This window comes from Astatotilapia calliptera, chromosome 20, assembly GCF_964374335.1.
Source record: "Astatotilapia calliptera chromosome 20, fAstCal68.1, whole genome shotgun sequence".
In the NCBI taxonomy this organism is placed as follows: domain Eukaryota; kingdom Metazoa; phylum Chordata; class Actinopteri; order Cichliformes; family Cichlidae; genus Astatotilapia; species Astatotilapia calliptera.
Window position 1 is genome coordinate 29,879,087 of NC_137441.1, and position 14,437 is coordinate 29,893,523.

The 14,437-nt window shown below is 39.5% G+C and overlaps 1 protein-coding gene and 2 long non-coding RNA genes across 4 annotated transcripts; all 3 read left to right on the forward strand.

The window, feature by feature from the left end:
- The first annotated feature begins 992 nt into the window (after nucleotides 1-992).
- On the forward strand, nucleotides 993-3,503 carry LOC113013317 (uncharacterized). Its single transcript, XR_003270814.2, has 2 exons — nucleotides 993-1,748; nucleotides 2,676-3,503. It is a non-coding gene; the product is annotated as an uncharacterized LOC113013317 (long non-coding RNA).
- Nucleotides 3,504-4,494: 991 nt separating this feature from the next.
- On the forward strand, nucleotides 4,495-8,018 carry LOC145422958 (uncharacterized). The gene is made up of 2 exons (XR_013904112.1): nucleotides 4,495-5,201; nucleotides 6,438-8,018. It is a non-coding gene; the product is annotated as an uncharacterized LOC145422958 (long non-coding RNA).
- A 409-nt stretch (nucleotides 8,019-8,427) lies between these two features.
- selenok (selenoprotein K) lies at nucleotides 8,428-14,422 on the forward strand. 2 transcript variants are annotated; one of them, XM_080294985.1, is made up of 5 exons: nucleotides 8,429-8,586; nucleotides 9,075-9,165; nucleotides 9,551-9,625; nucleotides 9,987-10,082; nucleotides 14,094-14,422. In XM_080294985.1, the coding sequence occupies exons 1-5, from the start codon at nucleotides 8,568-8,570 to the stop codon at nucleotides 14,095-14,097; spliced, it is 285 nt and encodes a 94-aa protein (XP_080151111.1). In that variant the 5' UTR covers nucleotides 8,429-8,567; the 3' UTR covers nucleotides 14,098-14,422. The 2 variants fall into 2 exon arrangements, with proteins under 2 accessions (XP_026010437.1, XP_080151111.1); XM_026154652.2 differs by lacking the exon at nucleotides 14,094-14,422 and having other exon boundaries at nucleotides 8,428-8,586; nucleotides 9,987-10,077.
- Nucleotides 14,423-14,437: the final 15 nt, after the last annotated feature.

Consider the following 14,437-nt stretch of genomic DNA (forward strand, 5'->3'; position numbering starts at 1 on the left):
ATTGACAAATTCTTATCAATTCCCATCCCTAAACAAGAGTGAACAATTTTTAGGCTGGCTGATGTTCTGGATCGTCTGGGTGACTGTAAATCTGTGGAAGTCTACCCATGGTTTTTCACTGTCTTTTTACTGGACAGTAAATTGGGTAACTTCTGCTGAGTACACAGAGAGTCTGCTGAATCTGCGCTTCCACACACACGTGGCTTAGCAACAAAGATCCACACACCACATTTAAGCTACACCTGCTTTGTGCTGACGATAATATTATATGATTTACCAAAAATAAATACTGAATGTCATCATTTAACTGACAACCATATACTGGTGATAAATTATCTACTTCAATGCTGTATTTCAGTTACTTAGGTATTTACAGCAAACGTTGCATGAACTTTGCTATAACTTAAATACTGCTCATTGTCACTTCTGCGTTCATGGATAGATTCCACGGCACATATTACAACTATTAATGTCACATTAACATTCTCAGTGTTAGATGCCCCTATGCAGCTAGGTTTGTTTTGTGTTGGCAACAGTATTTCATGCCTATCAAAAGAGAGATGCTTCAGCACCCCCAAAATGAATCAAAGCACCCCCAAAGATTTCTTACTCTTTTGACAATATTTGCTGTTTGTGTGACACACTACTAAAAATATAAAAAGCATACAGTACTTGGTTGAGACGTAACATTTTAACAACAAAAGTATACCCCCCCTCCCATAATGGTTTGTTCCAGCTCGCCTCTCCACTACTCCGGCTCTGGCGCTCTTGCTGCCAGAGCCATGGTGGCTGAGACGCAGCTGAGCGGAGGTGTAAGTGCCTGGCTTAAAACAGGACATATTAGCTACATTTAACCTTTAGTTATTCTTTACATATATATATATTGTGTTCATGATTCCTTCTTCTTTGAGACCCTTTCTGCTGAGGCTGCAGTGAACAGTATGGATCAACTTCAGGACCAGATGTAAGTTTTAGATCCTGTTTCAGGTCTTTGCTGAATTTTTTTTCTGTTTCTTAAGAACATGACATTGGGAACAAATGCTGTGTTTTTGTGACTCGCTGCTAGTAACAAAGTGCTTAAAGATAATATTTAAAAATGGGTTATTTACAAATTTGGCTGTAAAAAACATAAAATATTGAAATATTTTCAAAAGCCCTCAGAACTATTGCTGTCAGTTCCCTGGAAGTGAAATTGAAAGAAATGAGGGTTGACTCAAGAGTTTTGCACAGTACAGTGTGTGGTGCAAGGGGATTGTTTATTTATTTATTGTGAATCAAAATATCATTAATATTCGGAGAAATTATTTATGGAGCTTTTGTGTTTTATAGGATGTTGACAGAAGGGCGAGCTTAGTCTGTGTTACTTCAGAAACCTTGTGATAATCTGTATAGGACCTAGTTTCATAGTTTCTGGATGTTTTTGTTGTAGTTCGGTTGGTTGGGGGGGCGGTAACTAATATAGTAATTTTTTTCTGTCTTTAACCGGTAGGACCATCTGTTGGGTGACTGTTACCAACAAAAATAGAAAACAAAAACACTTTTTTACTCAGGTATTTCATGAACACGGTATGAATAAAATTCTAACGTCTGCATTGGATCTTTGACTGTATCAATAATAGTTTTTTCACAAATTGAAAGTTTTATTGTGAAAAACCCCACCGGACGTACTTTATTCTCCTTGGCGAAACGCGTGACGCACAGGAGAGTAGCAGTGGACAAAAACACAGACTTGCCGTTCAGATTTAGTTGTAAGTACAGTGCATAATAGTACAAATTCTTTTGTGTTTAAATTTTCTATAAATTGTGTTACAAAGATGAAGGTGTGCTCGGAATATGCAGTTTGTTGAGGGGAGCTATGTTGTGGTTTGCTACCTGGCTAGCAAAACTGAACGTTACAGCAAAACTGATTATCATCGGTTTGGTTGGAAAAAAGCACCAACGAGCTTCTCTAAGTGTGCTTGAACTGTTGCACGGTGACGCAAAGTGTTCCGGTGATGTTATCTGGATCCTAAAACAGTTACGTGAACGTACCAGGTGCTGTTGGCTCACCTTCAGTGGTTTTGTGATTCCTGATGCTGGACTCAGCTTCACTCAGGACGCGTTTGTTTGATCCTGTAGAGCCGCAGATACCTGAACATTACACGGAAATCGTTCACAGGAGGAAGCCAGTTTTGGTGTTCACAAACACCAAAACTGGCACATATACTGTTTTTATGTTTACTTGTTTGATAAAGCTCATTAACCATGCGAAAACTCAAGATGGTGGCCATTTTCAACATGGCTGTTAACAAAGGCATCAACAAATATTAATTTTATTTATTTATTCAGATAAAACCAATTAGCATCATATTATTGGGTCATAATAACTGATTGTTGCAGCTTTAGATGACTTTAGCATGTTGTTTTGTTATAATAATATGATGATGCATTAGTATATCTATATTAAACCTGCAAAATGATAAGCAGCTCAATATTTAAAATTAAGTGCGCTGAGTCTAAAATGTAATTGAATAGAAGTGGAAGTACTTAAAGTACAAGTATATTGAACGTGTTTGTTAGTAAAGCAATTCCAGAAGTGCACTTTTTTGTACCACTAGTCTATGAGCTTCTCCAATAGTGTCAGTTAGATTTGAAATTTTACTTTCTGATAGTTTTTTTTAATGTTTTGCATTCAGGCCACAGAGCATCACCAGACATCCCTCTCAGAGTATACACAGCACTGCAGTGGACAAACCAAGGAACACCGCATGGAAACAATTCAGCTTTGATGTGAATGAGTCCAAGCTACAGAGGCAGTTGCTCAGCTATTAGCTTGACGATCGTTGAGGTTGTCTGTCCAGTCTACAAGCAGTAGTCGAAACCTCTCCACCTCCAGCATGAGTGAGCTAACAGACTTTGAAAAAGGCAAAATAGTCGGCGCGCGTATTGGAGGCATGTCTGTGAGCGAAACTGCTGAGCTGTGTAACGTTTCAGCCCGAACAGTGATGAAAGTCATGAGTGCTTATAAGAATTATGGATTTGCTGCATCAGCACAGAAAAAAAAAATACGCAAGCCACAGAAAAATACAGTTGCTAATGGAAAAGCGGCCAGGGCGAAAGTGGTTTCCGAGTCTAAGGTCACAACACAAAATCCTGATGAAGACATGGACACACCTGAACCCAAGACCCAAGAAGATGAGTAACTCGGTCTGATGAGCTGTACTTTGATCCTTATGTTACATTTAGACTTTTTCTGTTTTCAGAAAACCACAGAATGCCTTTATTTAACCAACACTTTTCCTCTCTGCTGAGAGATTATCTCTTTTAAAAAATGAATATCAATTACTTTATTTATGGTAAACTAATTTTACTGTTTAGTTTAAAGAAATTCGACATAAGAATGGCCAAAAATGATTTTAAACTTTTTACTGATGTGAACTGGCTGTGTTGTAAACTCATACTTTCTTCTTTTTTTCTTTTTGAACAATATTGCATATTTTCAACAAATAAATCTTAAACGTGAATCTTTTTGCGTCTTTTCTCTCTGTGTTAATGACCCTATTTCATTTCTCAAATTGCACATCCTCTCTGAGAGACTGAGAGGAGGCAACAGGCAGTTAGAAAATTAGACGTCCTTCAAAGCTCTCGATTAAATACCATGGGGGAACAGTGTACATACATTTTGTTAAAGCACAACTGCTGTACTGAGATTAACTTCTGGGTCACCGGCAGGAGAGTAAATAAATAAAACTTCTTTTTCTTTTTTATTTAGACTTACTGCTTTCGCCATCTATTTAGAGAGCAAGGAGGACACTACATTTGACAGTTTGTCAGCAGCTGATTGGTCCACTAACCAGGACATCACTGCTTCAGCATTCAAATTCATGGAAGCGCCATATGACAGTGGACATTGGGGTACCTAAGTGACAGTGCTCCAACGCAGTGGCTGGGTTTCCTGCTCATCTGTCAGGTGACAGTGTCCAAAGGAAATAGTCACCACTTTAAAAGCAGTGTTCAAATCAGTATGAGTGACTTAACAGAGTTTGAAAGGTGCCAGATTGTTGCTGCACGGCTGTCGGGTGCATCTGTCACAAAAACGGCACAGCTGTTTAACGTGGCAAGGGGAACAGTGTCAAGAGTCATGACTGTGTATATCAAACATGGACGAACAGCATCAGCAAAAAAGAACAGCGGGCGCAAGTCAAAGCTCACTGAAAAGGACAGACAGACGCTTCTCCAGATAGTCGATGAACACCCCGAGTGCACTGCCTGTAAGATAACCTCAGAGCTGAATAGACACCTCTCTCACGCGGTCTCTGTAAAGACTGTACGGCGTGAGCTGCATAAAGCTGGTGTCTTTCGAGGAGCATCCAATCAGAAAGCAGAGATAGAAACTGATTCTCCAAAGTTCGATGGAAAGAACAGCGAGCCTTACAAACAATGTGAAGCACAGACGCTATCTGAACCCCAGGGTGCTGTGCACAGATACAACACAGACGAAGCTGGACCCCAAATTTGAACTTGAAAAAGATCACTACTTTCAAAGGTTTCTTGACAGGAATAAAGAACCTGAACCTCAGACTAATTAAAATTACCTCATCTGATGGTACATTTCAACCTTTTTCATTCTTGAGTGAACTCAGCTGTCACTTATGTATTCTGTGTGCTTTACATTATGAGCCGTGAAGAGTGGCTTGCACAGAGATTTATTTTATTTTATTTATTTTACCAGGTTTGCTAATAGGATTTTCAGTTATCCAGCCATAATAACACTGTTTTAATTAAATGATAAAACAGTAAAACTAATAGATTTCTCTGAAATAAAATAACCAAGGCAAAGCTAACAGGCTACGGTATGCAAATATATTGAAAATGAAAAGTAATAGGTTCAATGATTAATATTTAAATAGAATCGCATGTGTTGAAAATTACAGTACTAAAGTAACTGCAGTGATTTAGCTTGTGCTTGTGCTTCACACGGTGACGCAACAACAGACCCGGAAGTGCAGCGCCAACCACAAACACACCTGTGACAGCGCCGCTGTTACTCTGTGGAAGAGGGTTCACGTGTCCAACCGTGAGAGGTTTGACCTGTGTTTTCATCCGTTTTCTCGGCGTCGGGGCGAATATGTTTGCAGTATTTATGTTTTTTATGCAAAGAACGTTTTGAACCTCAACATGAACGTGTGACGGTAGAAAGGTGTAAGGCTACGTTTAGCCAGGTTAGCTTTGCTTTCTTAGCTTTTCTGAAGCTGTGCAATAATGACTGATTGTTTTATTTTTAAGGTGGACAGCATTAGGCGGTTCAGTAAAACTCACTCGTTTTCCCGAAAAGAGCACATGACTGATTAAACCATTTTAGCTGTCTTGTTGCATTCGTGTCCTGACTGATTAGCTGTTAACCTGTTTCTTTTCGGGGGGTTCTGGAAGTGCTGGAGGTGAACTGGTGTAGAGAACAGTGGGTATGATTTTCAGGGGCCTGCACTACGAAGCAGAATTTCGTCTACTGCAGGTTTTCTGTACTGCCAAGGTGGTTCACTTCTCACGGAGGTACATCACCATGGTAACTGATGTTGCAGACGATGGACATTACATTAGTGATCAACAGGTATAAAGTCACCGCCCACTGACCAGTCTCTCTGAAAAAAAGCGTCACCATGGCAGATCCCCCGGGTCTCTGTGCAGCTGTAGAAAACAGCTCATCAGAGCAGACATAACTTTTCTGCAGATAGCAGGAGAGTAAAGATTTGCAATGGCGTCTTTGTGTTTCCCCGATGAGCATCAGAATAATTAAAATTCATTTAAATTTTACAATAAATTTACTTAGGTAATATATTATATACATATTAGTGTATTAAATATATTAGTGTAGTATATTATCCTAAAGTAGGGCGTCCATTTACACCCAGTACCTATAGACCTTATATCAAATTTCCATAGGCAGAATGTATGTTTGAATTGTGTTTTTATTTTTTTTTTCTTCCCTCTTCCTGTTCTCATCCCATTAAATACCACCAGGGCAGCAGCTAAAAGAATAAAAACTAAAACTTTTTTAAATGTATGTTTTGGGCTTTTAATCCTTTATCTGATTGTACAGTGGAAAGAAGACAGTAAAGCTTGGAGAAAGACACCAAGTAAATAGCCTTAGTACAAATTCACACCAAGGCCCTCTGCATTATCCATATAGCATGGATCACCTGCTCATCCAGTTGTCCTATATATAATACATACTTTACTTGACTCAGAGTCATAATACTTTTTAAGGAGCCTGAAAGTACAGAACTGTTAGTTGGTAGGGTACTGGGGGCGCTAGTTAGAATTCATCCCTATAATTTGTCCCTCCATTAGCACACTGATTGCTAATCAACACAAAGAGAAAGACAACTGTGTATTGTTATTTCATTGTGTTTGAAATTTTAACTTCTGGTATTTTCTTCTTTCATGATTTTTGCATTCAGGCCAAGGAGTAAAACCAGTCATCTCCATCTACAGTGCTGTGCAAAAGTCTTGAGCCACCTTTTGTTTCTCTATATTTTGCTTCCCAAGGAGCCAGACTTGCTTGTAATTTTTAAAGTTGTTTTGAGCATCAAATTTCCAGGCTTTCTGAAGGTCTTTTTGCAAGTTTTTCCTTTGGACGTTGGCTTCATTGGAGCATAGAAAAGACATTTAATTCAAGGAATGAAGTAGTGTTGTGTTAACCCGTGATGAAAATCATAGCAAAGAACCAGTTATAAATGGTATATTTTGACAGTTTGTTCATTTGTTCTCATTTCTTTAGTTGCATCTTTAGTTAAATCAAGAAAAAAATGCCAAAGATAACACGGTTTGACAGGCATAAAATAGTACTTTTGCACCAACAAGGTGAACCCCAAAGAACTATTAGCCGAAAACTTGGCATATCTCGACATGGTGTGCAGTGTGTCCTTAAAAAATTTCAGCAAACCGGACAAGTGGAAGACAAAAGAAGAAGTGGCCGACCTAAAAAACTATCTACAGCAGATGAACAGTATCTGAAAGTCATGTCCTTAAGAAATCGTAAAAGATCCAGCAAAGACCTGACACAGGACCTGAGAGATGCATCTGGCCCTTCAGTTGATCCAGCTACTGTTCGCCGTAGCCTCATCAGAAATGGTCTCAAATCATTCTTAAAGAAGGGAAAGGGGGAAGAAAGGCTGACGTACAATATACTCAGCACTGGAATGGATAAAAGAAGAGAAGCAGTCGACACTACCCCGTCCAGTGAGTTAACAGACTTTGAAAAGGGCCACATAGTTGGTGCACGGATTGCAGGACTGTCAGTCAGCGAAACTGCCAACTTATGTAACGTATCAAGCCAAACAGTGGAGAAAGTAATAAATGCTTATAATGAACACGGATTTACTCCATCAGCAATGAATAAAAAATATAAGCCACAGAAAAATGCTGGAGCTACTGAATCCAATGCAAGACCAGTTCCTGACTCTAAGACTGAAAAACAAAATTCTGATGAAGACGTAAACACATATGTATCCAAGATTAAAGATCATGAGTAACTTGGTCTGATGTGTTGTATTTTGAGCTTTTGGTTGCATTTGGACTGTTTCTGTGTTGATAAAGCAACAGTATGCCTTTATTTAACCGACAGTTTCCATCTGTGCTGAACTTTTTCATTTATTCACATTTTCATTTTTTTTTGAAAAGGTTCAAAACGCTTTACTTTTTATTTACTTGAGATAGACTTCCACAGAATGCCTTCACAAACCTTCATTCTTTGTCCAAGCTGGATGTGAGCAAACATGGGTCTCTTTGCAGACTGACAAATATTCATAAAAGTAGATCAACTTGAAAATATTTAACAGTATTCCATTATAATGTTATAATATATTGCTCCTTATTTATAGACCGATGTTTGGCTGTGAATGTGTTGGCTGGTTTACACCGTGTGTGTATTATATTGTAAGGCAAAGCTTTTTTATTTTGCATGCATCATGAAGAGCTCTTATTAAAAAAAGAATATGGAACAAGATCCCTAGAAAATAAAGACTTGTGCTTCTACTATCTCCTCTGAATTACTAAGTTGTTCTTTTAAAATGTTATGCTAGTGACTGGAGAATATCAATCCATCCATTTTCTTAACTGCTTATTTAGTTCAGGGTTGTGGTAGTGGAAATGTGTAATGTTTTTCACCCATTCACACACACGTTCATACAAGCAATTCATTTTTATTACTATTACTGTAATATTGAAGCTTTAGGGGAAATGCTGTACGGCCCTATTATATACAGACAACAGCAGTTACTCATGGGGCCTCCCACCTTCTAGAGAGTGAGTCGTAGATTGAGTTCCAAGAAGTAATAACTTGAGCAACGTCAGACACTCCCCTTTCTTTGTAATACATAGATATATCTATTAATCATATAAAAAATAAGTTACTATGTGGGTAGGTTTTTTTTTGACGTTGAAATGTTTTTCTATAATGAGTGTAAGGTAAGGTGGTTGTAGCTGTTGTGTGTGGTGCGCATGCGTGTCACATAACGCAGCAACAGACCCGGAAATGCGAAGCCAACCGTAAACACAGCTGTGGCAGTGCTGCTGTTACTTTCTGGAAGATGGTGTACGTGTCCAACGGTGAGTGGTTTCCCTGCTTTAACGGATTCTTTGTTTGTTTGATATTTATTAGGTGTTTTTATACATTTTAGAACATAACCACCGCATGAATGTGTGAAAAGTGTTAGGTTACATTTAGCCATGTAGGATGTTAGCTAGCCTGGTTGAATCTGCGTAGCAGAAAGAAGTGCTGAGCTGATGAACCTTAGGTGGTGTTTTAAAACTTCGTCGCCTTTCCAGAATCCGATATGTGACTGCGATTTCGTTTGGGCTTCAACTTCATAGTGGAAGGAAATTTATCTTTCTTTAAAACTGTTTTGAAATGTGCTGCAACTCGTTTATGCCCTGATTAGCGGTTAGCCTTTGTGTACTGAAGGCCAGCTAAGGAGTAAATCCGGGTTAACGATTGGCTGGTGCACTCATGATTATTATACATGTGTTCCCGTCTTGCAATGTGAACAGCATCACAGATCCCTGCTGTCTGACCCACCTCTGTGTTTCTCCATCAGGCCAGGTCCTGGATAGCAGGGCACAGTCTCCATGGCGCCTGTCTTTACTGGTTGATCTTTTCTGGGGAGCAGTGGAGTTTATTGGCCTCTTGTAAGTCAAATGAGAATTAAATGAAATAAATAAAACAAAATAGCCACCTTTATTTAACATAATGGATGAGTGACCTTTTGAATAATCATTAATATTCTCATTGCCTGTATTTAAGGTTCGTTAAGAGTTGTTTGATTGTATTTACTGTTGTATTTTCACATGTGTTTTTCTACCTTAAAAAGATGCTGAAAATCTCTTTCTTCCGCTAAAGATAGATGACTTACAGTTTCTCTAATACTGCTAATCTGTTGCCTGTAAAACTGATTGGAATGTGGTGTAATAAACTTACAATATAGTGAGTAAGCAAGAGGCTTTTCTTAGAGCCTCCATTATGGTTTATTCTGAATTAAGCACAAGCCCCCACTCTTTTTTTTTCTTTTACCAGTTTCAAAACCATGTTTCACCCCGACATGTCAAAGAATGGAAGCTCTGTTTCATCACGCTTCACTGACGGCAGAGGGTAAGTCCCTGAAACACCATTAGTTGTGTCACACACACATACACACACTGAACACCAATTCTGCACTACCTTTATGTTAAACACTGAAAATTACGTAATCCGATGTAGGAGCAAGCTAGCTTATTAGGAATTGTGTGTCATGTGTAACAAAAAGCTAATAAGATGCATGTGATGTTATTTCTTTTTCAGTTGTATCTAAAAAATTGTCATAATCCAGAGAATGACAAATGCAGTTTAACAAAGCTGTTGCTCATTTCAGCACTTGAATTAATTTATATTTAAGCTGTTTAACGCATTAACGCTGACAGCACTAATTTATACCACTTGTTCCTCACATTCTTGTCTACTGTTGGTTATACAGTCCTCCAGGTCCACCTGGTGGCAGAAGGAGGATGGGAAGAATAAATCATGGTGCAGGGCCCAGTCCTCCACCAATGGGTGGAGGAGGATGAGGAAGGTGAGAATTTTTTATTGTCTTTTTTTATTAAACAGTCCATTTTAGTATCAGCTCATATGTAAAGTGAAATTAATTTCAAAGGATGAATGACACAGAAACAAAATGTGCATGTCAGTTTGCTGTATATGTGCTTGTGTAGTCATTAGGGCTGCCACGATTAATCGACTAGTCACGATTACGTCGACGACTAATTTAATAGTTGACGTGTCATTTGACGCTTTGTAAGATCCCAAAAGACGCAGGAATAAGTAGTAGGATTTAAGAGTGTAATAACAGACTGAAACAGAAGACGGCAGCACTGCATGTACAAGGATGCCAGTTAAACCCTGAAGAAGAAGAAGCTGTGTCCCAGAATTCATAGCGCGGCCCTGCTCAGTTGTCAACAATGACGGCAGCTAGTTAGTTTTAATATTACTCTTATTATTCTTTCTGGCTCACAAAATAAACGCTTAACATATTTTCAGGCAAGAATGTAGCTGTGTAAACTTCAAATATCTGCTCAGCTTATCAAGACACATATTTTCAAAAGCGCTCCGACGTTTTCAGAGACGTCTGTTACCCACCAGCTCGATAGCTATATCAAGGCTCACTAGAGCCGGTGAGAACACTGGACTCCCGGCAAATCGTTTTCAAAACCACCGCCGTCTTTCGCTACTTAGGTTAAAGATGATATGTAAGTCACTTAGATAACTTAAAAGTGATATTGTTTGGCTTTTTTTAGTATTTTATTTATTCCTGAGTAAATCGGTTTGGCTGAGATTAAAGTTATAGTTTTTACACAACTGAATAAACGTCAAGCAGACAACTGATTATCAGAAGTGTGAGATGCTCAAGAATATACTCCGGTGTCCTGTTATATAGGGTGTGCCATTTATATGGATACACTGTAATAACATGGGAATGGTTGGTGATATTAAAGTCCTGTTTGTGGCACATTAGTATATCTGAGGGGCAAACTCCTCAAGATAGGTGGTGACCATGGTGGCCATTTAGAAGTCGGCTGGATTGTCAACCCTCTTCTCCCACTCTTCACACACTGTTAGCAACACCGCAGGAGAAATGCCAGCACAGGCATCCAGTATCCGTAGTTTCAGGTGGTGCTGCACATCTCGTATCTTCACACCATAGACAATTGCCTTCAGATGACCCCAAAGATAAAAGTCTAAGGGGGTCAGATCGGGAGACCTTGGGGGCCATTCAACTGGCCCACGACAACCAATCCACTTTCCAGGAAACTGTTCGTCTAGAAATGATCGGACCTGGCACCTAGGGCTGGGCCATATCATACCGTTCACGGTAATACCAGTATAATGTTGGGCAACGATAAGAAAATGAAATATTGCGATAGAATATGGGTAAAACGCGCATGCGCAGTGCCTTTGTTTTCATATGCACATGGCGGAAAAAGCATGGCAGCGACGGAGAATGAGGAGAGTGAAAGCGGATCGTTAAATGAAACGGATGAACCAGAATTGGTTTGTAAAAATGCTGCAACTACAGTGGTGTGGCATTGGTTTGGCTTTCGTCCGTCAGATACACAACAAAGCACTATTTTTTGTGGTGGTGGAGGCCAATAGGTGGATGAGGGAAAGGGGAGGCAGGAGGAGCAGAGAGCCGAGGCAGCCGCCGGCCTAAGTGTCAGGTGAACTGAACTTCAGGTAAGAAGTTATGACCTGCAGTCTATCTGGGTCAGATATAAACCGAGTTTATTCTCGTTGTGCTGACTTTTTCGTACTGCGTGCTAGCTGGCATGACGGAGTTTCTATACAGCTGGGTGGGTGCTATGATGTTAATGATGTGGAACTTTATTTTATTCATAAGGTTAATTATTAGGGTTGCCAACTGTCCCCTAAAAAACGAAATCGTCCCGTATTCAGAGAAAATATTACGCGTTTTGTATTGAGGTGAAAAGGAAGAGTTTGTCCCGTACTTCAGCTACAATGAAAAAGACACAAAGCTGGAGTTATTTCGTGTCTTTGCTGCACAGCTGCCTCTTCTCCTCTCATTCTCTCCCATCAATGATCAGCTGATCGGCTTTTCTCTCTTGTTTATTTATCGCCCACTTTGCGCCAGAAAGAAGAAACCAGCGGAGGTCGCGCTAAACAACAGCAGCACGTTTAAGCTTGATCAGCTGTTGTTAGAATTTATTTAATATTTCTTTCTAGTATCAGCTGATATTTGCTGGAGCCACAGCTGTAAAAGCTGCTGGTCATGATATCAGTTTGGATATGTGGTGAGAGTGAAACATGAAGATGAAACCAGGAGATGTCCTTACTGAATCATCAGAGCTGAACAGGTGATGGAGAAACAGGTTTACCTTTTAGGTGACATGAATGAGTTGAAGGGAAGTTATGAACTGTTTCTGAGAGACAAATAACCCCAGGATCCTTTTTTAGGTAGCTGACAGCTGGTAACTGTGCAGGGGCGTGTCTAGCAAAGTTTTGCCAGGGGGGCAGGTAGGGCATTAACAGGGAGAGGTGGGCACAAAGAAGTACTTTTCTTTCTTATTCTCATTTAAAATGTCTAGCTTTTAAAAAATAATTATTTGAATCTTATAACAAACGATTGATAGATTGATGCATATATACCATCAAAACTGTGTCACAACAGCGTTTGTTTTCATTCAAAGGCTTTATGATTTTTCCTGTAATGGTGGGCCGGTCTCTAGTCCAAATGCCCGGGCTGATTTTTTGTCCCAGTTCAGCCCTGTATGCAGCTCATTTGCAGTCTGGTGTTACCTACATCTTCCTATTCGGAAGGCAGAATTTCCGAGTTTCTGAGTACAATCAAAAGCACCACAACTGCATTGTACGTGTTGGATGTAAAAAGCGCACAGGACGCTGTGATGTAGGCTAGAATCATGGCAGCAGTCAACGACGGTCCAGGCGTGGGATTTCTCTTGTGGAAATATCCACATTATTTTTTCCTTTCTATTGGTAGGTGGCACAGTGCACTTGTGGCAAGTAAGCAAGCTAGAAGACTGTCAATTTTGCTGGGTATCCAGTTACGGAAGCAACACATTAACAAGAGAATTCTGAGTAAAACCAAAGTTACTTTCCCTAGTAACTAGTTACTTTGAAAGTAACAAGTAACTTGAAGTAACTGAGTTACTTTTGATAGAAGTAACTAGTAATGTAACTAAGTTACTAATTTAAAGTAACTTACCCAACACTGGTCACCACCCATCTTGAGGAGTTTGCCCCCTCACATATACTAATGTGCCACAAACAGGACTTTAATATCACCAACCATTCCCATTTTATTACGGTGTATCCATATAAATGGTCCACCCTATATTTTAGATAGCAAGGAGCAGACGGCTGAGTTTATTAAACTCCACCGAAACAATCTGCAAATGTCATTAAAATTTAATAAACTATCATCTTGACTTTATTTTTAGTTAGCACATACCTTAAACACTTCAAGCTGTAAGCTAATCATAGTTATATAAGAGCAGATGCTGCTGGTGCAATAAGCTGCACGTTTTATGTCCAATGGATGCATGATCTGATTAGTCGACTAATCGCAAAAATAATCGGTGACTAGTCGACTATCAAAATAATCGTTTGTGGCAGCCCTAGTGGTCATATTGATGGAAAGGTTTTTGTAGTTTTCTTGTGTTATATCTATTTGCATTTCTTTACTAAGGTTACATTGTACTGAGTTCTAGATAAGTGCTACTTTTGTGTAATAACTGTTAGGGTTATCATGATCTGATCACTTGATCATTAACAAAAAATACTGGGGGGTGGCCAGTGGTACTCTTCAGCCTCCTACTACATGGACCTATGGCAACACCATCACCCTACTGGAAAGTAGCCCTCAGCCTTTTATAGCTGAAGAGTAAACAATTAACTCCTTTTTTTTATGCATTTTAACATTACTCATTATTACTCATGAATGCATTTAGGTTATTACCTTGGGGGACCTAGCCTAACAAAGAAACTGATTATATATGGCCGTGATATGAAAACACTGCCTGACTGTTATATTACCTGCTCCTCTCTCTAGGTAAACGCCTACACATGCCGTGTAGGCGTGGGGCCTTGCACAGTGTCTTAGAAGCCAAGGAAAGATGATAAAGTCACAGTGCTAAGGCCCTTCCTCATCAGCTGTCACTGTCACAAGCAGTTTCTTGACGCCTTTCTGGGAATTCCTACACGTAGGGGCCAGAACGGCTGATACCACAGCTATCCACATCACTTCTTCCCTCATTTTCTGCGTCGGCTTTTCCAACTTGCAATGTCACCAGTTTCTTAGATATGGGTTATGGTTCCTGGGAGTCATCAGCTAATGTATTTTTTTGTATCCTTCTGTTGAATAAAAAAAAAAAATACTGAGTGTGTCTCCTGCTA

Excerpts from the sequence above, each read along its gene's own strand:
- selenok (XM_026154652.2), top strand. Across the intron at positions 9,166-9,550 it reads GTGGAGTTTATTGGCCTCTT|TTTCAAAACCATGTTTCACC; the intron begins GTAAGTCAAATG and ends TTCTTTTACCAG. Across the intron at positions 9,626-9,986 it reads CGCTTCACTGACGGCAGAGG|TCCTCCAGGTCCACCTGGTG; the intron begins GTAAGTCCCTGA and ends TTGGTTATACAG.